General features: G+C 40.9%; 2 protein-coding genes across 3 annotated transcripts in view; one reads left to right on the top strand and one right to left on the bottom strand.

Annotated features, from left to right (window-relative positions):
• The window catches only part of c6 (complement component 6), a 31,088-nt gene extending 26,669 nt beyond the window's left edge, over positions 1-4,419 (top strand). For both annotated transcript variants that reach the window (XM_034895564.1, XM_034895563.1), the window contains 7 exons: positions 197-365; positions 949-1,060; positions 1,426-1,558; positions 1,679-1,873; positions 2,658-2,745; positions 3,073-3,317; positions 3,815-4,419. In XM_034895564.1, coding sequence (XP_034751455.1) covers positions 197-365; positions 949-1,060; positions 1,426-1,558; positions 1,679-1,873; positions 2,658-2,745; positions 3,073-3,317; positions 3,815-3,996 — 1,124 coding nt within the window. In that variant the 3' untranslated portion in view covers positions 3,997-4,419. The remainder of the gene's footprint in view (positions 1-196; positions 366-948; positions 1,061-1,425; positions 1,559-1,678; positions 1,874-2,657; positions 2,746-3,072; positions 3,318-3,814) is intronic.
• Positions 4,420-6,263: 1,844 nt separating this feature from the next.
• The window catches only part of c7b (complement component 7b), an 18,560-nt gene continuing 5,298 nt past the window's right edge, over positions 6,264-19,525 (bottom strand). The window contains exons 5-18 of the mRNA XM_034895565.1: positions 19,165-19,309; positions 17,197-17,335; positions 16,249-16,377; positions 15,276-15,519; positions 14,507-14,620; positions 14,190-14,356; positions 13,075-13,303; positions 11,927-12,098; positions 10,903-10,990; positions 10,612-10,744; positions 9,188-9,379; positions 8,684-8,780; positions 8,404-8,585; positions 6,264-6,611 (exon numbers count right to left, since the gene is read on the bottom strand). Coding sequence (XP_034751456.1) covers positions 6,439-6,611; positions 8,404-8,585; positions 8,684-8,780; positions 9,188-9,379; positions 10,612-10,744; positions 10,903-10,990; positions 11,927-12,098; positions 13,075-13,303; positions 14,190-14,356; positions 14,507-14,620; positions 15,276-15,519; positions 16,249-16,377; positions 17,197-17,335; positions 19,165-19,309 — 2,204 coding nt within the window. The 3' untranslated portion in view covers positions 6,264-6,438. The remainder of the gene's footprint in view (positions 6,612-8,403; positions 8,586-8,683; positions 8,781-9,187; positions 9,380-10,611; positions 10,745-10,902; positions 10,991-11,926; positions 12,099-13,074; positions 13,304-14,189; positions 14,357-14,506; positions 14,621-15,275; positions 15,520-16,248; positions 16,378-17,196; positions 17,336-19,164; positions 19,310-19,525) is intronic.

Below are 19,525 nucleotides of genomic sequence, written 5' to 3'. Positions count from 1 at the left end.
TGGTTCCCTACACTTTCTTACTGTAGGATACGAAGACTCACACACAAGCTGCAATCTGCATGCACTATGTGCTAGCAGTGTTAGACTTTTATAATGTGCCGGTAATTCCATACTATATACACACTAAACACAGTGATTCTAACCAGGATTGGTTGTGTTCACTCTGCAAATGTGGTTTGGTGTGTAATTTCCACAGAGGCAGTAGATGGTTACTGGAGCTGCTGGGGGCCATGGAGTGGCTGTGGAGCCACGATGAAGAGACATCGGACGAGGCGATGCGATAACCCTGCCCCCCTCCGAGGAGGCCAACCCTGCAAGGGTCTTGAGAGACATGAGGATCCATGTCACATCTCCATCTTTGAAAAGTAGGACAAACTGTTTGCTTTAACCATCTTGACACAGTCATGAAAAGTCCACTTTTAGTCTTTACAGCAGTCTGAAAGCCCAACATCCCATTAAGAAAGTATTTTAACTCATGATGATCTTTTTCTTTGTAATTGTTTTTATTCTCCTGTTTATGCTGATATTGCCACCACTATTGCTGTTACACACATTTAAGCTGAAATTTACAAAATGTGTAGGCTGTATGTTGTCTACCTACATTTTTTTCCTTAATTTTTAACTACCTTTATGAAGCCCACAAGGGGAAATTACACTTCTAAACTCTGTTACTACACACATGCTCAGGTCCTATACATACACTAATGGAGAAGTGGTTCATGAGGGGGGCTGCCCATGGAGAGGCGCCCCGAGTTGGGGGTTCGGTGCCTTGCTCAAGAGCACATTTGGCAGGACCCAGGAGGTGAACGGACACCTCTCCAGCTAGCAGTCCCCCACCATACTTTGGTCCGAACGGGGACCCAACTCCCTACGGACTGAGCCACTGCCACCCTACATGTATTTAACTTTGGGTTTACTGTATATTCTGGCTCATGTTTTTGTGTCCAGACAGGAGACTTGCGACAATGACTACGACTTCACTATAGGCTGGAAGGACGAGCTGCCTCCTGGTGTGCAGGGCTGCCTGAGGCCACAGAGGCCGGCCAACAGCTTCCTCCGGGTAATCACTCTTTGTATCTCTCCAATATGATTTATCACTTACTGTATCATAAATATGTCAGTTATGACAATAGAGAGCTGTTACTATGTAATACTATCTCATAGAAAAGCATATAATGTACAGAATTAGTCTGTTTCTTTTAGGCTACATATAGCCCAATATTACAAATTTGCATCAAGGAGGCAGAATTGACAGTTGGGGGGGAAGAAAAGAGAGTAATAAAGGAAGGAAAAAATGGAAAAAGGTAGAGTTGTAGAAGAGTGAAGGGAGTATGACGTAGTAGTATTATGAAAACTAAAGAAATAGGCCAAGGAGGGTTTATATTTGTTTCTCTCTTGCTGGTATTCATTGACCTCCTCTGACAGAAAGCAAAGCAGTATTATGACTTTGGTGAGGACGAGGAGTTCCAGTGCTACACTGGATTTGATCTGGAGGGTTTTCAGTTCATCAACTGTCTTCCTGATGGGACGTGGAGTCAGCCAAAAGGAAGATGCACCAGTAAGTGTTTTCTCACCAGACAGGTGAACAGTGATCCCAGAACTCTGATAATTCTGTAACCACGTCCCTGCAACTTCCTTTATGCCATTCTCTAAAATCTGTTTTTTTTTGTTTTTTTAGGGAACGTGTGCATTACTCCTGAGATCCCTGATAGCATGACGCTGTTTCCCAACAAAGTCGAGTACAGGGTGGGGGAATCTGTGCGTTTGAGCTGTACCGAGCCGGACCTGCGGCCGCTGCCAGTGGCCTTCTTCAGATGCAGCGGCACTTCCACCTGGCAGCCTCCATTACCGTCTGACCTACGCTGCACTAATGGTACAGTAGATGATTTCATGAGAAATCACGTTCACATCCACTACTTTTAATGCAGGATGGAAAGGGAGCAACGGTGCCGCTGCAAAATATCCTCAGGAAGGAACTTGTTTTGGTGGAATATGTGTACGTTCAAAAGTAGTTTTAGTTGTGCAACAGAGACTCAGATTGGACAGATAGTCTAGCTAGCTATCTGGATTTACCCTGCTGAGATCTGAGGACCAGGTAACCAAAGTCCTCAGAAATCCACCAGAGGTTAGAACGCCAACACAAAGCAAGAGGAAGGTGACGGACATCCAGCAGAATTTCCTGCGGCACTTAAACAATCGCGGAGGTGCCATTGTTCTATTAATTGGACACATGGACTTTCATCAGACTTTCTTAACAAACCATTTAATGAGTTTAGATGCAAACATATTAGTGAATTGTAATTCATGTCTATGATAATGCCATAGTTTATTTAAAGCTTTTTGCAAGTCCCTTAACAGCATAGTCACATAATCACTGATCTTATTTTCCTTCTCAGTCATAGACAATGGAAAAGGGCTTTTAATAGACTTCACTGGTCTCAGTGGAAGTCTACGGCGTGGCTATGTCCATTTCTTTAACCTTCTATGTTTGCCGTCAGTGTTTTTTGAAACCATGTTTTTGCTTCGACGATGAGGCCTAAATGGTTGGTTTGGTAATACATATATATATCTATATGTGTGTGTGTGTGTATAAAAACTCTGTATGAAAGAAAGGACAAAGGTGTCTCTTGTTGTTTCTGTGCATGTCCTGTGTGTAGAGGTACCATTTGTCCCTGAGAGTCAGTGCAGTCCAGGACAGAAACGACAGGGCTCTAAATGTGTCTGCATTCAACGCGAGAGCTGCCTGTAAGTTATTCTGTTTTTCTTCTATTTATTTATATCTCATGAGCATGTCTTTATTATTTGAAGTTCTTCTTCTGTATGTGAAGCACTTTCAGTTGCAATTATCCATTGTGGTAGATATAAATAGCTTTTATGATTTATGAAATCAAACAATTGTGTGTGTTAAAACTACTCGTTAATGTTATTGATTATACCAAGGTTTGGGTGAATACCTAATTCTGATTGGCTGCAGGGTGTCCATTAAAAAGTGATATAGGACACCTACTACGTGGAAGCTAAGTGTAATACATTATTCTGTGTGTGTGTGTGTGTGTGTGTGTGTGTGTGCAGTTCACAACCAGACAGTCTCTGCATCCTGAACTTGGACATTGGTGTCACCGTGCCAATGTCCCTGTGCTCCTTCCATGTTGGCCGTTGCCACGGTGATCCGCTCTTCTTTGTTAACGAAGGCGCGTGTGACACGGCTGATTCGGCCAAACTGGAGTGGGCCATCTTCAGAGCCAACATGTCCTCCAAGAGCTCCGTTCAGGAGCGCTGTGATCTCAACACGTGTTATGAATGGGAGACCTGCTCGGGTGAGTTTGACATTACTACGCTCAGTTCATGCTTGAATTCAAAAAGAGGTTAAGCAGACCTGAAGTTTAATCATACTAGCTAAATCATGCAAAAAGCCAGGGACGTGGCTAAACGCTGGAAACATTCCGGCCTCCGCCCATAATCTACGGGTTGTCCAGGGTCATGCTCTGTTTACTGCAGCTATATGCTCTATTTTTCCATCCATTTGATTATAAAATGCCTCAAAATCTGTACATCATTTGGGAAAAAGATGAAAGTTGGGTGAAGGATGAGAGAGAACATGTAGAGCCTACATCCTGTTTGGCATCTAATTGTCTTCATCACTCTGAAAACAGATGAACAAATGTTGAGGAAGACTCATTTTCACTCCTGCTACCAAAAACCAGGCAACATATTGTTAGATGTTACTAGAAATTTGGCTTAACAGTACCTATTTACCTTATTTTAAGACTTCACTTGTATCATATCAAATTATTCTCCTCACGTCTGTCCTCAGCGTCTAAGAAGTGTGAGTGCAGAGCTGCTCGGAACTGCCCCGGAGTTCAAGAGCACAAGTTCTGTGTGAAGCTGACCCAGACCCAGAAGACCCGCAGCATGGGCCTTTGTTCTATGGCCGCCCTCAAATGTGCCAGCTACCAGTTTGAGATTCTCAATGAAGGCGTCTGTGAGTCCACATGATCCTTCAAAAGCTTTTTCTGCACTCAGCCTCGGAATTCATCTACCGTCTCACATTATAGCCATTAGCACATATTGCATATTTGTCTTTAAAAACATTACATTCATAAAAGAAAACTAGACTGGTAGCCAGGTATACTTGGGTGCAGGAACCCGGGACAACTTATCTCTAAGTCTAAATTGGACTCAAACTGGTGTTTTTGGATGCACTCATTTTGCTGGGGTAGGTTCATCTAGTGAACTTTCAGAGGCTATTTTCAACAAAAAAAAAATACCTGGTGTGGTATATACAATTTTCTTTTAAAGGGCATCATCAGATTTTGTTTAAAATATTTTTTATGACGATACTGTATCTGACAACAATATGTATCATACTGCCACCTAATGTCAGATTTGCACCAAATTTGGAACGGGAAATGTGGCGTACAGAATATTTGAGTAATATGGGTAACACCTATATTGGTGATCTGGATCAAAAATATTATTAAATATTCACATACATGTGAAAGCATCAAAGCTTAATTTCCACCAAGTTGGTATATGACTATACTGGATAGGCATGTCCAGTATAAGTTTGGTGACAGTTGAACAACTGTTTGCCATAAAACCACCCTGAGATATGATTGATTCAGGAATAACAGTTATAGGGCCACATATGTTGGATTGGCAGTACATCTGCACCTATGGTTGGTCTACCCTATGTGATTAGGGTAGACCAAGAGAAAAGGGGTTTCACATACTGTATTCACAGAATTTCACAGTTTGTGCATGCACCCCTAAAAACAGAATAACGTGAAAGCACAGAAGTCTTTAATCCTGTGGATATTTGGGGAAAAAAACATAATGTTGGGATTTTTAAAGCTTTGAAGATTAAGTGTCGATGTGTAAAGAAAGGATAAAAACGGAAATGAAAGGTTTATAACTTCTCAGAGGTCACAGACAACATTATCAAAGAGGGGCTTTAATGTTTGGACAATTAATTAATTACATGCAGTGGAATATTAACACATAAATAGAATCCTAAATTCTTAACATTGTCTGTTTTTTTATTTCTTACCGAGATTTTGTACTATTTGGATCCCACCTCAGAAGATTGTTCAAACCTTACATGCTTAGGAATGTGACCAAGCGATATCTAGATACTTGAGACCCAGACTACTATATTAAGGTTGTTGTTTTTTTTAAATGACTCAAATAAAATGAGGAAGACTTGTCAAAAACACCTAAGTGTGATAATTCACAAAGAAGGATGCACACTATAGATAATCACTGCAAAATATACTTCCTATCAAGTCATTGATGAGTGTTTTTGAGTCCTAAGATCGGAAAATTCTCACTGCTGTTGCAGATTTTATTTTTAAGAAAATAAAATTAGCAAATTAAGTTTTACATGTTGCAAGTAATGTGCTGCCCTTTTTTGAAAACTCCAACCAAACCAAAAAGTTGGGCTTTGTTTGAAACATCTTAAAGATTTATTGTCACCTAATTTCTTTTTTTTAAACATTTTTTACGACTCAATTGGCAAGATGAGTAATATACCATCATTTGATATATGACCAAATCACAGAACAACCATCCACAAAGGGTTGTCAAAATAACAGCGTATTCAGTGCACTAAAATGTATGGAATTCTGCAATATAGTTTATTAAAATGACACATGATTTTATGGAAAACATAAAGAAAGAAGTTCCAAGTTATGATGCCACACAATCAAAGTAAGGTGTTAGGAAATCAAATCAACCCATTTTAAATTCATAGGAAGTGGTTTGTGAATTGACGTGGTTCAGAAGCAGAGCTTTCAAATTGTTATATTAACAAAAACAAGCCGACAAAAATGCATCCTAAAAAATGTTTTATTAACTTCCCATAACAAATAAATCAAAGGCATTTATTTAGCATTTTGTCAAACCTTTAGAACAATGTCTTATTATACATGCAGATGTTTTCAATCATCAGCAACTCCATGACAAAAATAAAAAGAGGACAGGGCCGGTGACTCTTCTAAACCGAAATATAAGTAATTACATATCTCGGTAACAATACATATCACAATATAGCATGTTGTAATTCAATAAATAAACTGTCTAGATGAAATAATCACAGTAAAGCCTACATTTGTGTACTCCTGTGTGTATTAAATATTTACAAATGAAATGCATGGAGTATTTTCTCATTTCATTACATATTAGTGCAAAAAGAACATAACGTGCATCCAAATGACGTTAATGTTGCTGTAACGCAGTTCAGCTGCTGGTTTTTGACACTGTGGTAGAAAGGATACCGGAAAATAACTACAGTTGGCATTTTTTATATCGTTTTGACAATATGTTTCATCTCATCAGCCAGCCCTAGTGGAGGAACATATTCACATCATTTAAGGGAAAAATATTTGCTTCTCCATCCTTTGTGTATGAGTGTGCTGACTAAACTAAAACATCCCATCTTTATTCTGGACACGCATCAATACTGGAGACGTTGACCTGCTCCCCGGCACACCGTTTGGCCCCCACCTCACATTCAGTCATCGCCATGGCAACGCTGGCAGCACCAGATCTGACGCACAGTGGGGCGGAGTCTTTAGGGCATTCTGATGCGTTCTGACACACGCATTTAGATTCTAGAATTGAAAAATAAGGATTGTGTAATGATGCAGTCACACACATATTATATACAGTATATTTACACCACATACAGGATATAATAAAGAATGAAAGGACCTTTTGGTCATCATTTCATTGTCTTCCTGAGATCAGGGGATAATTGCTCTACAAATGAGCAGGAGCACTTAAACAAACCAATAGGTTAGCTAAACCTATTTGGAAAAATAACCAAACTTATGTTTTTTCTCATTACATCCATACGTTCCACCTCATGCGTGAGGCGAGCGTCATGGCAGCAAACTGCCGTGACCTAACGCAACACACACAGAACCCCGAAGGTGAGTTTTTGATTCTCGTCATCGGACAGTGGCAAATTAGTTTCAAAAGAAGCTGGAGGCAGCAAAAAAAAAAACTATTTACCCCCCCCAGCCTGTCTATCGCTACAAATGGCAACACAGTGATTAGTGACAATTCTCTCGGACCAATCAGCAGCCTGCAGGTTTTCACGTCACCTTTTGGTATCGCCTCAGCTCTCTTGGAACCTCGACCTAGGTTGTACTAAAACAACTTCCTGTTGGCAGGTACCAGGGTCGTTTTTTTCATAATGGAAAAACCAAAAAAGGCGAGTTGAGTTAGGTAGATAGGACATAACAGAAAAACACCATAACAGTTGTGAACACCCACCACAGTTTACAGACCCACTTCCTGTTTGAACCAGGGGTTGTTAGTGGCTTAGGGGACAGGAAGTTGCTTTGCTAGACCCTGACGTAGGCTGTAGCAAAGCATTAAGTACTTGTGCTATTATACAAACTGCGATATTCCCCCTGCTGATCTATGAATGTTGATCCTGATGCCGATATTTGTAATGCAGAGAGGAATTACTGCTGGAATGGAATGTGAACGCTGAGTCTGGAATTCAATGTCATCTTTGATTTCTTCCAGTAACTGTAATATTGCATGGCTGCTTAATCATTATTTATTCGGCAAATATCGTTTCCATCAGCGTTTATTACATAAGCCGTATATCGATCAAGATAAAATCCGGTGAGACTGAACGTATTTCCTTTGAGTCAATATTCATGTCACTGCATTTTTCATTCAATATCACTTAATTTGTATAAAAACATGTGGATGGATACATAACTACTGTTCTGGCTCCATAATAACCTGGCTAAACTTTTACCTTGTTATTAATCACAGCATTCCGGGATGGGAAAAAAATGTGCTGGCATTTCTTTAAACCAATCACAATCCTCATGGGCGGTGCTAAACACCAGACGGAGCAACAGTGCCTCTGTAAAATAATCTGCAGAGATAAGGTAACCCTAGTCCTCAGATTGGACAGATAGTCTAGCTAGCTGTCTGGATTTACCCTGCAGAGATCTGAGGACCAGGTAACCATAGTCCTCAGATTGGACAGATAGTCTAGCTAGCTGTCTGGATTTACCCTGCAGAGATCTGAGGACCAGGTCACCATAGTCCTCAGATTGGACAGATAGTCTAGCTAGCTTTCTGGATTTACCCTGCAGAGATCTGAGGACCAGGTCACCATAGTCCTCAGAAATCCACCAGAGTTTAGAATTCCATCACAAAGACAGCGTAAGGTAACGGACATCTGGCCGAAAAAGGTGAAAGTGTTACGTCGTGGATATAGACTACCTTGCTAGCAATCAGTCTAATTACCTGTTTCCTGTCCCATTGGACTTTAATGAAGAGATTAGTACAGCTTTAATATGTCGGTCAACGAGAATAAAAATCAAGTCATAAAATAAAAGTAATGACCCTTCAAAGAAGGTCTAGCAAACTCACCATGACAGATTGTCCCTGGTTTGCAGTCCACGCAGGACGTCCCCGTCTCCTCGGGCCAGGCACAGTCGCTGTCGCTAACCAACGTAACGCTCCGGCCCATACACCTCAGAGCTCCGAGCTGACACACACTAAGCAAACGGGCTTTACTTGAGCCGAGTTTGGCACACAACTGCAGAGAAGTCCTAAATGAAGACAACGTATGGGGGGAGAATATTATTTTAATTTCATCCTTTTTCACAAGGCATTTACACAGAAAATAATGATCAAAAGTCCCACTTACGAGCACTGAGATGGCGTTTTACACACACACTGAGTTTTCCCCACATACTCCCACGGCTTACACTTCAGACCTGGTGGAGGAGAGGCAACTGAGGGTGCTGAAAAGAAGTGTAGACAGCAGGATTAATGTGTGTGTGTGTGTGTGTGTGTGTGTGTGTGTGTGTGTAGTCAGGGTGACATTTGAGAAGAGAGAGATGTTTTTAGATGTTTTCAATAATTAAATTCCCATTTCATTACCAATACATTTCACTATCCAATGGAAAATAATGTCAAGATTAACCTAAGTTACAGTAATACAGATAAGAAGCGCAAGTGGACGGCCATAATTATGGACCCAATCTTTTTTCGTATCCGTGGATTGACCTCCATTTCTTAAACATCTGATTTGAGAAAGGAATCGGATTTACCTGCAGTCTAAACGTTGCAATGTGAGCATTAAGTACAAACATACATACAACACTTAACAACGTTAACATTTGATACTGAGAATACGTATGTACTGTACCGGCTTTACAGTGTGCGCTGGCTGGTGATGGAGACCACTGCAGGCTGGGACTGCATATGGTCTCTGACTCGTCAGCGTCCAGGACTGACCCCGCAGGGCAGGACAGGGACAATCTGTCTCCAATCTGATAGGCTTCCTTAGCGGGCGTGGCTATAACATCCCTGTTGAGTACCGGAATCCCACATGTGTTACCTGGGACGGGAAGAGATACGACGATAAATGTGAGTCCACAAAGATAACGTTAGGGTTCCTTAGAGTGAATAGTAGGGAATCTTTAGAAATGTTTAAAGCGCCCACATTCTGCTCATTTTCAGGTTCATACTTGTATTTTGAGGTTTTACCAGAATAGGTTTACATGGTTTCATTTTCAGAATCACCATATTTTTGTTGTACTGCACATTGTTGCAGATCCTGTCTTCCCCCTTTGTGTTTAGCTCTCTGTTTTAGCTCCAGAGTGAGACATCTCACTTCTGTACTATCTTTGTTGGGAGCTGCACATGCTCAGTAGCGAGGTAAGATCCCATCAGCTAGATAACTCTTTCTCCAACTTTGGTCGGTCCAAGGCAGGATAAGTTGGGAGACTTCTTCTAGACCAGGGCCACTTGTGGAAAACCAGCAGAACAGGGACAGGAATTAGCCAACTCGCAAAATAATGATACTTGGTTAGAACTCATTGGCGTCACTTTTTAACCCCTTGACTACCCCTTTGCTGTCAGTTTTCAACACTTTTTGGCTACGTTCAGACTGCAGGCCAAAGGGACCCACATTTTTGCTTATATCAGACTTTTTTATGACAGTGTAAACAGCCAAAGTCACATGGTATCCAATCTTTTCCAGGTGTGAAAAGGCCACGTTTGAAAAAAATAATATAAATGGTCAGTCCCAAAAAAAAATCACAATTGAGCATCAAGGCCTGCAGTCTGAACGGAGCTTTTGATGCTCTTGGTCGGGACCCCTTGGTGTAGTTTTTCCACGAGTAGGGTGAAACCAGTTAGTTAGGGTCAGGGTTAAACGGGACAGGGTTAAAACGGGACACAAACCCCGGTCTCCTGGTTGAAGATCCTCTGTTTTTTGACCCATCCACCACCACAACCTATCTCCTTATGAGGATCATTACTGTTGTCACTCTTTATACTACGTCATCTTACCGCTCCTCGTTCAAGCTGCTGCTATGCCCGGTGCGTCCCATACCGACGCTAAAGGGCGCCTTGTGTGTCGGTATCTGGCGCCAGCAGTCACTGACCAAGCGTCAGAATGTGACCACTTGGGAGTGAGAACGGCTTGGACTAGTATGGCAATTGACTACATTCTATTTATATATATCACAGTATTCATTCCTGAGATATCCTGCTAACTGTTGCAGAATATCTAAAAAACGCAAAATATCTATCCTTCCTCATAGATTTAATGTAGGAAAGACGTACTTTTACAAACTTTTGCTCCTGTCCTCCACGTCTGGTTTTCAGTGCATTCAGCCACAGCGTCTCCCCTGAGGTAATGACTATGTATGCAGGAGTACCTCACCCTGTTTCCAATGAGGTAAAAGTCTCTGGGATCCTAGAAAAAAAACATGCATTTAATCATCACCCCTTTACTATTTGGCATACAGTAACTAGAAACAACACAGAAACTAAAATATAATGTTCATAATGTTCTAAGACCCAAGTTCTTCAAGGTTTTAGGAATGCAGATACAGCATTGATCAGCACACTCACCTCAATAAATCCATTCCGGAGGTTTGGGGGCAATCCGCATGTCTTTGGTGGCGTCACAGAGAGACTGAAGCACTGAGGCTCCATCATCCTGCACACAAACGTACAAGGACACGGTTGTTATTTGGTCGCATTTAAAATCAAATCATCAAGGATACCAGAAATTAGTCTTATTTCCTCTGTGATATTAATATCATATATGTCCTTTAATCATGTTTTAGGGGCAAGAAACTCCCATTTTCTGACACAAATCTGGTTCCCACAAGAAAAACAATAACATTTTACAGTTAAGACCTGTGAATGTAACATGGATGTAGTGGATACATGGATACATGGATGTAATGGATATAGCAGCAGTGAAATCACCCATTGATTTTTGTGAGAGGGTGGAGCTAAGGAGGATGATGCAACCAAGTCAGTGTTGTTTATGGTTGCAACCGCGCAGCGCAAAGCTAAGCGCTAAAGAGGGAAAGGTGCCAATTTGAAACCCTTCTGAAGAGAGTCATCCAGTGGAGATTTAACATAGAGCTCTGGGTACCGGCACCTACATGTACATAAAAATCGGTTAGCAGCTAACGCTAGCAGGGCTAGATAGCTTTCTTGGATGGATGCTGCCATGGTAAGCCCTATACGCCCTAAAGCATCCCCTGCTTTATCTTCCATTTAAAACTAAAAGGGACCATCATTTACTGAATGAACATCGTGATTGTTTAAGAAGACTCTAATCTAATGATTGAGACCATAAACTTGCAAAATTAAATTGTTTATTGAGATAATAAATCAAGTGAGAAGTGGGGTCCTTTCCCTATAGACTTCTATTAAAATTGACTTCTTTTTGCAACCCAGTGTAGTCTCCCCCTGCTGGAAATGAAATAGAATAGCAGGTTTAAGGTACTTCCGCATTGGCTTCCCTTTTCAGACCCGGAAGCTCGTCCATTATTTTTGCTTGTTGTGGATTGGGAACCAGAGGGCCGCAGGTTCAAGTCCCCATACAAACCAAAGTGTTTACATCTGCTCGTGTCCTTACTGTAAGTGCTGAATTTCTGCTTCCTCACAAGGCCTCTGCTCCTCCTGCAGTCCGGAGCAGTGTTGGCCCCCTCTGCTGGGGGCGGGGTTGGTACAGCTTCGGGTCCTCGACCTTTGACTGCCAGAGCAGGGTCCCCAGGAGGACCAGCAGCTCCAGCTGCCATGGATCACCCCTGAGAGAAAGAGAGAGTTTTCCTTATTCTTGAATGGACAGCATTTTGTTTGTTAATCATAGAAAGAACGTGTCTGTAGACGTCTTCTACTATGTATTACGGGGAAGTGGGTTATACCAATTTGGAGTAATTTGAGACTTGGATTTGAAAAAAATGTATTGTGCAATTCTGAAACACATTTTTTAAAACAAAAGAGAATTTTTTCTTATTTTTTTTTACCCTTGTGTTGTCCTCCCGGGTCAAAAACGGACCATAAATTTAAAATTTGTCCCTTTTTTCCGAGTTTTTTTTAGTTTTCAAAAACATCATCTTACTAGTTTTACAGTACTTTTTGGAATTAATGCTCAATAATCCTTATTTATATAGAATTATACCTAATATTTCAGTTAAATAAGCAGAAATTAAGATTTATTTGGATTAATAGTTAAAATCAGAGGAATGAAAGTGATCAGTTGTATTTGCAAAGAGCGTTGGAGGGAATCCAATCCATTTTTTGTGGTAATTTGGTTAAAAAGAAACTCATATTTCAGATATAGTCATTTGTTAAAGGGGTCAGATTTGACCCAAGGACAACAGGAGGGTTAACGCTTTCTTTACATGTTCTTTTATTAAATCTTCAAATGTTGGTCAGTTAGTTTAGTTGTAGTTTAGATTATTTAAGGTGCTGCTCCTGAAAGGAAACCTATTTGAGCCTCTCTGAAAGCTAGATTTTTAATGTGTAAGTATGACAATTACAAATGTTACACTGGTTGATTTTATTTTCTATATTCATTTTGTTGATGAGTTTAGACTTAGATGCAACTGTTAAAGCAAATTTTTCTATGTAGGGGGTCGTGTTTTATTTCATAATGATGCTAACATGTGTTCCGTAAATCTTTAACGGAACACATTTTTTGTTGAATCTGTTTTTAAGAACATTAACCATTTTAAAGCCAAACTACACCTTTAACCATCCATTAGCGTCTTTTGTTTGTACCGGTTTGTCCTCCGATTGCACCCCCCCTCTCACAGGCTCGTCCAGACGTCCCCGGCCGGCAGACGCAGCGGCACTCGGAGCCCGTCAGCAGCGGCTGCCCGTTGTTCTGGCAGGGCCGGCAGTGACAGGGGTGCTCCTGGGCCAGGTACTCCTCGGTGGCTCTCTTCATGTGGAGCTTCTTCAGACCTGCACACTGCACTTCCTTCACAAGCTCATACAGAGGACGCAGCTGGAAAACAAGTTTAACGGTAAAAATGTGTGAATGAATATATTTATGACCATCATTATTGTAACATTTGAAAAAGTATGGAAACATCCTGTATCTGTTACCACTCACAGGACATTAAAACATTAGCATGGGTAACTAACTAGCATACTAATAGCAACCTAGCAATAAATCCAATATAATCATGAGCAAAAAAAAAACTTTTTGACTTAGCAAAAAGTGATTGCAGGCCCTATTTTGTGTTTCAAAGGTTGATTTCAATTAAGAGGCCTATATCTGACAGTATTTGGGTCAATGCATCCAGTAAACAGATTTTTACAGTACACGCCAAAAAGTAATGCCTTTGTTTTACGCATTTAAAAAAAGGAGGTAAGTAGTTGCATAGAGCGTTTTGAGTTGTTTAGTTTAAGGATTTTTTAAGTAAAATGCACACTGTAATATTACTTAAAGTAAACCCCCCAAAACCCAATTGAGTTAATGAATACTATTGATATTAGTAAGATAAACTTAATTTCCTTAGTAAAGGTAACTCACTTGTACATGATGTAACACAATTCAAATGAGTACTGGTTACTTGTCGCAACCTACAATTTAAGTGTGATTAACTTAATTTTCCTAATAAATTAATCTAATCACACAACTGAATTTTGAATGGTTAATATAACACTTTCACCACTGTGGACTGCAAACCTGCCATGTTAAAGATGAACAACAGTAACTAATGGGTGGGTGGGGGGGGGGGGCGTAGTAAATGCTTATTTGGATGATGGATGGAAAAACTACATCCATATTTGTAGAAAGCAAAAGTCAGTAAAATCAATATCAACATCTAGACAAAGCTGTACATCAACCAATCAAACACTAGGATCCAACCAGCTGACCGGCACACCTTCTGGTCTATGACTTCAGGGAAGTCTTTGACAGACGAGGCCCAGTTGTCGTAGATCTCTCCGTTAGCCTCTGGGTTTTCCAGATCCAGGAGAGACAGGGCTCCTATAAAGGACGCGTCTCCTCCAATTACATTGACCTTAATGGGCATCTTGCTCACGTTGTGTCCTGCAGGCAAACAACAATGGAGCTCAGGCTAGACTGTGTGGTAGTCAAGTTGAATTAAATCCAAACTAGACCAATTGAAATTGCATAACTGTATTTTTTGACCCTAAAGGGCCCACTGTGTGCACCCTGAATAAGAAAGTGTTCACTCACCGTGGCTGGAGGATAAAGATTGTGTCAGTTTTTCACAGGTGGTCGTAACTTTCTTCCTGAAGAGACGGCGTTTCACCTTTCTCCAGCACCTCTGGTAGTCAATATGTGTTGTACCTTCAGACAAACAAGGCAGGAGCGTACGATTCAAAACTAAAAATCTCAAATTATTAGCAGGCACCATTTTTAGTACATAGTGAAGAGACTATACCAGTAATGGGAGACATTTTAAAGCTGTTATTGGTATTAACCCTTGTGTTGTCTTTCCTTCAAAATTGAAAATCAACACTTTTGTTGATCCTTTTTATCAATGTTTTTAACTTTTTCTTACGTTTTTGTCCCCTTTTTCAACACTTTTCTTTTCACCTTTTTGACAATTTAATTTAATTTTAATCTTAACTTTAGTTTTACAATTATTTTTTAAATTTTTGGTCAATAAACCTCATTTATAGGAAATAATACCAAATGTTTGCGTTAGAAAAGCAGAAATTAGGAATTATTTAGGCTAAAATTAAAGAAATGGATGTTGATGGATAATCACAGACTGGAATATGTCAACTTTTACTCAATGCTATTTCAAAACCACTTCAATTTTTTTTTCAAATGCTATAATATTGACAAAAATTGAAAAAAAGACTTGTTACAAAAGAAGATTTGTACTTGCCAAAGAGCGTATTTTGGGTAGTTTAAAAGAACATTGATATAGGAAAACGGGTCAATTTGACCTGAGGACAACACAAGGAAATAATATTTTTATTATCAAAATTCTTACTGGTTGATTGAAGCGCCTGACGGTCTACCTCCAACAGGCCTTGGTACTCGCCTCCGAGTGAGCCCTCGGAGAGGTAGTGTGTGCCGTATGTCTCGAAGAGCCGGCGGTAGATGGAGTAGTCGTACGTGTACGGCAGCGAGGACAAAGCTTTCCAGAAACCTTCAGCCAGCGTCAGATACTGGGGGGCAGAGTTTTGGAACTGGGCCAGCTCCACTTTATTCTTCAGAACTATAAGTCTGTGGGCCTGGACGATACATATCAAAAGACGTGAATGGGTAGGGCTGTGCAATTAATTCCATTTTTAATCGTAAATACGACTTAATTTCACAACAACAGAGTAATGGAGAAAAATGATAACTGGAAAACTGGAAAACATTTTGTTCACTCCATCTTAACGTTTTGTTGCTTTTCCAAAAAAAAAGCATTATGTTTTTTTGGGGGGTTTTCACAATTTTTTTTATATTTTTGTCCCCCTAATGTCTTTGTCCCTTTTGATGACGTTTTGTCACTTTTTCAACATTTTAGCCGTTTTTCCAAAGTTTTTGATGCTTACTTCCAGTGTTTTTTTCTCGTCTTTTTCTCACTTTTTCCAATATTCTTTATGCTTTCCCCCCCAATGTTTTGTCGCCTTGTTGACATTTTCGACCTCCCATATATCTGATGTTAAAAAAACTTGGAACCGGGTCAAATTTGACCCCAGGGCAACATGAGGGTTAAAGGAAATCTCACAGTTCAAGGTGTTTTCACTGTATTTTCGCAACATCTTTCCAAAAGTCAATGAGTAATCATCATCAATGTGAAATAATTGTGATTTCAATATTGCCTAAAATAATAGTGATTTTGATTCTTTGCAAAATCGGCCATCCCTGCTTGATAGTCATTCTTTGTTAGTTGCTGAACAGACACCATTAACCCAGCTGGTGTCAATCTGTCACAGTACGGCGTGTAAAATAAGATCAGGTTATATCATCACCGTATTTTCAGTGAGCTCTTTGTGGAAAGAGCGACGGTCATGTCCAAACAAGCCGTTGGCCTGGATGTGCTGCATGTAGGACCAGGAGCTCTCGTAGGATTCATCGCTCTCTTCGTTGTCTACTGACACCTGCACACAGCACAACGTTTGCTTTTATTAGAGCAGCTTCTGGGAGATTAGTCTAACATTACCAGACCTTCCTCCACAGCGCTGCAGAAAAGGGTCTGGCTAGTCCACACAGCTTTCTGGGATGGGAGAAAAACGTGCTCTGGTTTATTGGCATTTCTTTAAACCAATCGCAGTCATTATGGGTGGCGCTAAGTGCCGGACAGAGCCATGGTGCTGCTGCAAAATAGCCACAGGAAGGAAGTTCTTTTGGTGGAGCACGTACACGTTTTAGTCGAGCAACAGAAAACTCCGATTGGACAGATAGTCTAGCTAGCTGTCTGGATTTACCCTGCAGAGATCTGAGGACCAGGTAACCATAGTCCTCAGATTGGACAGATAGTCTAGCTAGCTGTCTGGATTTACCCTGCAGAGATCTGAGGACCAGGTAACCATAGTCCTCAGATTGGACAGATAGTCTAGCTAGCTGCCTGGATTTACCCTGCAGAGATCTGAGGACCAGGTAACCATAGTCCTCAGATTGGACAGATAGTCTAGCTAGCTGTCTGGATTTACCCTGCAGAGCTGAAAAGAGTGAAATGAGGCAGAATTTCAGGCCGCAACAGAACAATCCCAGAAGTAGAACGTTGATAAAGACTGCTGTGAGATTAGCTCATTACCCATGGTTACGTACGTTATTTTTAGCCATGCTAGCTGCATGGCTCTGTGGATGGTAATGTCTATCCATGTGTAAAATGCTATCACATTTGCGAGCAGAGAAGTCAGGCCTTTTTCCCTTATCTGTGAACATGAACACCAACATTAATGTCTTGTTCGACTCACCTCAAAGTTGTACCTGAGGACATTGTGTGGCAGTCTGTAAAAGACTTTATGGTCGCCACTGAACACCTTCCTGCACATCCCTCCAAAGCTCTGAGTGTTGATCACAGCTCCTCTCAGTTTGCCGGTCAACACGTTGTACCTGCAAAGCATGACACAACAAATCTATCTGATGGACTGTTATCTAAGGTTATCTAAAGGCTGATTTACAGGCCAAAATTGTGCTGTGTTTGAGAAATTCATTAATGTATTTTTGGAAAGGAATTTGGTGTTTTCACTCAACAGTTTAAAAAATATTCCAAAGCAGCATATAAAATAAATGAGATGAAATAACATCAAATTTAAAAAACAAGAACTTAGAATAAATTAAGATGATTTAAAATTAATTAAAAAATAATTTAATAGGTGGGGCGGGGGGCTTAAATCATACATAATTGAAATAAATCAAGTCTTACAGCACTTATTTTTTCGCCTTTTTTTTAAGACAATTTTTAATTTATTTTTAAATATTAAATTAAATATTTAAATTTTTAATAGAAACTAAATTTGGGGTAACTGTAAAGAAAAGATATCTAAGTGTCCTATTCAATCATGACTTATGAAGTGCGCGGTGGTGCCGGACGTTTGTGGGCTTCAACAAAGAGCCTCTGGGCGACCCCCCCCCCGTGGGTGGGTAACCCCCAGCCAATGACAGCGTGCAGGGTGTGCCGCCTGTTCTCATTTCCAACCGCTTTCACATTAGCATCCCTTAATGACGGGGTTGCTGCATAGACTGTATAAGTTTAACTAAAACATCTGGATTGCCCCCTGGTTGCTGGCTGCAATATATGTCATAAACCCCGCCCCTTCAAAATCAAAAGCTAGTTCTTATCACGCTGTTTGTTCAATTGTTAATTTCTCTTAACACGTTTGCTTTTCATTTGCTATTTGATGCTATAAAAACGTAGTGAAATGCCATGATTGACAGCTGGGATTGACTGGCGATTGGTTGAGCTGGTGTATGGTTGGGACTTTGACACCGTGGCTCTACCGTCCAACGTATCTGCCGAGTTTTCTTCCTCTGAGTCACCGCTTTGTACTCCGCTCTGTTGTGGTTTGGTTTTTTTTCCCCATTTGGCCCTCCCTGTGTATGTGTGTCAGTTTCCTCCCCGGTCTTGTGTTGTTGGTCCTGTCTTGTGTTCCCCTGTGTGTCTGTTTGTTCTGCTTCCTGTTTTATTTTGATATTATGGTTTCCTGTCTTTTCTAGTCTTGTCAAGCTTTGCTTTGTGCCTGTCTGATTGTCCTGCCCCGCCCTAATGTGATTGACCTGACATTTCACCTGTTCCCCATTACCTTGTTACCTCTGGTATTTAACCCCTGTCTTCCCTTTGTCTCTTGTCAGATCATTCTAGTTTGTCCGTCCCGTCGATGTGTCTGTCTGCCTGTTGCTGTAAGCGTTCCTCTACCAGATATCCCTCGTGAGTCTTCCCCCGTGCCCTTTACCTGTTTTTGTATTCTCTTTCCCTGGGCCTGTTTTGGACTCTCTTTGCTTTGGACTTCTTGTGTTCCTCGAATTTGGCCAATTCCCGTTTCTCCCTGTGTCTTTTCTTTGAACTGTGAATAGATCTTAGTTACCCTGTCTTCACCTGCGTTTTGCTCCTCCTTCCCCTGCTACCCATAACACCGCTCCCTCTCATTCACTCTCTAGCTTGCTCGACCACCACTGTGATCTCTCTCTAATTTTGTGTTTATATTGTGATACTCGGTACATATTGACAGGGGAGGGTCATTGATACTTGTGCATTGTCTGCAATGTAGGGTGGATTGTATGTTGTATGTGTGTGTAAAGTCTATGTGTTGAATGTTGTTTACAGCAGCATTATGTAGTACTGATGCCCAAGACAAATTTCCCTCAGGGGACAAAGTTATCTTGATCTTGATATTCTCCCTCTGAACTCACTTGTTACAGTGAAGCCAGCTGTAGCTACTTACCCTCTGCCTGTGATGTCAGAGTTGGGGGGGGGTTTGTTGATGTCACATGAGTCCTGGCTGCTGTCTGGATCACAACTTCTCTCATCCAGACCATCCTCACAGTCTTGGTCTCCGTTACACACCAGAGACCGGCTGATACACTGACCTGCATTAGGGTTTCAATAAAAACTTTTCAACCAAATTGAAAAAAACAGAATTTAGAAAAAAACGAAATGAAAAAAACATGCAGAGACTACATATTCTCCTGCAAATGTCGGATTGTTAGTGATGGTGTGGCATAGTGTGTCCACCAGAGGACGCTCTACAACGTCCCTGTTAGTGATGGCGTGGCATAGTCTGTCCACCAGAGGACGCTCTACAA

The sequence above is a fragment of the Etheostoma cragini genome, chromosome 16, assembly GCF_013103735.1.
Source record: "Etheostoma cragini isolate CJK2018 chromosome 16, CSU_Ecrag_1.0, whole genome shotgun sequence".
NCBI classification, from domain to species: domain Eukaryota; kingdom Metazoa; phylum Chordata; class Actinopteri; order Perciformes; family Percidae; genus Etheostoma; species Etheostoma cragini.
Note: the sequence above shows the minus strand (reverse complement) of the source record. Positions and strands in the feature narration are given on the sequence as shown.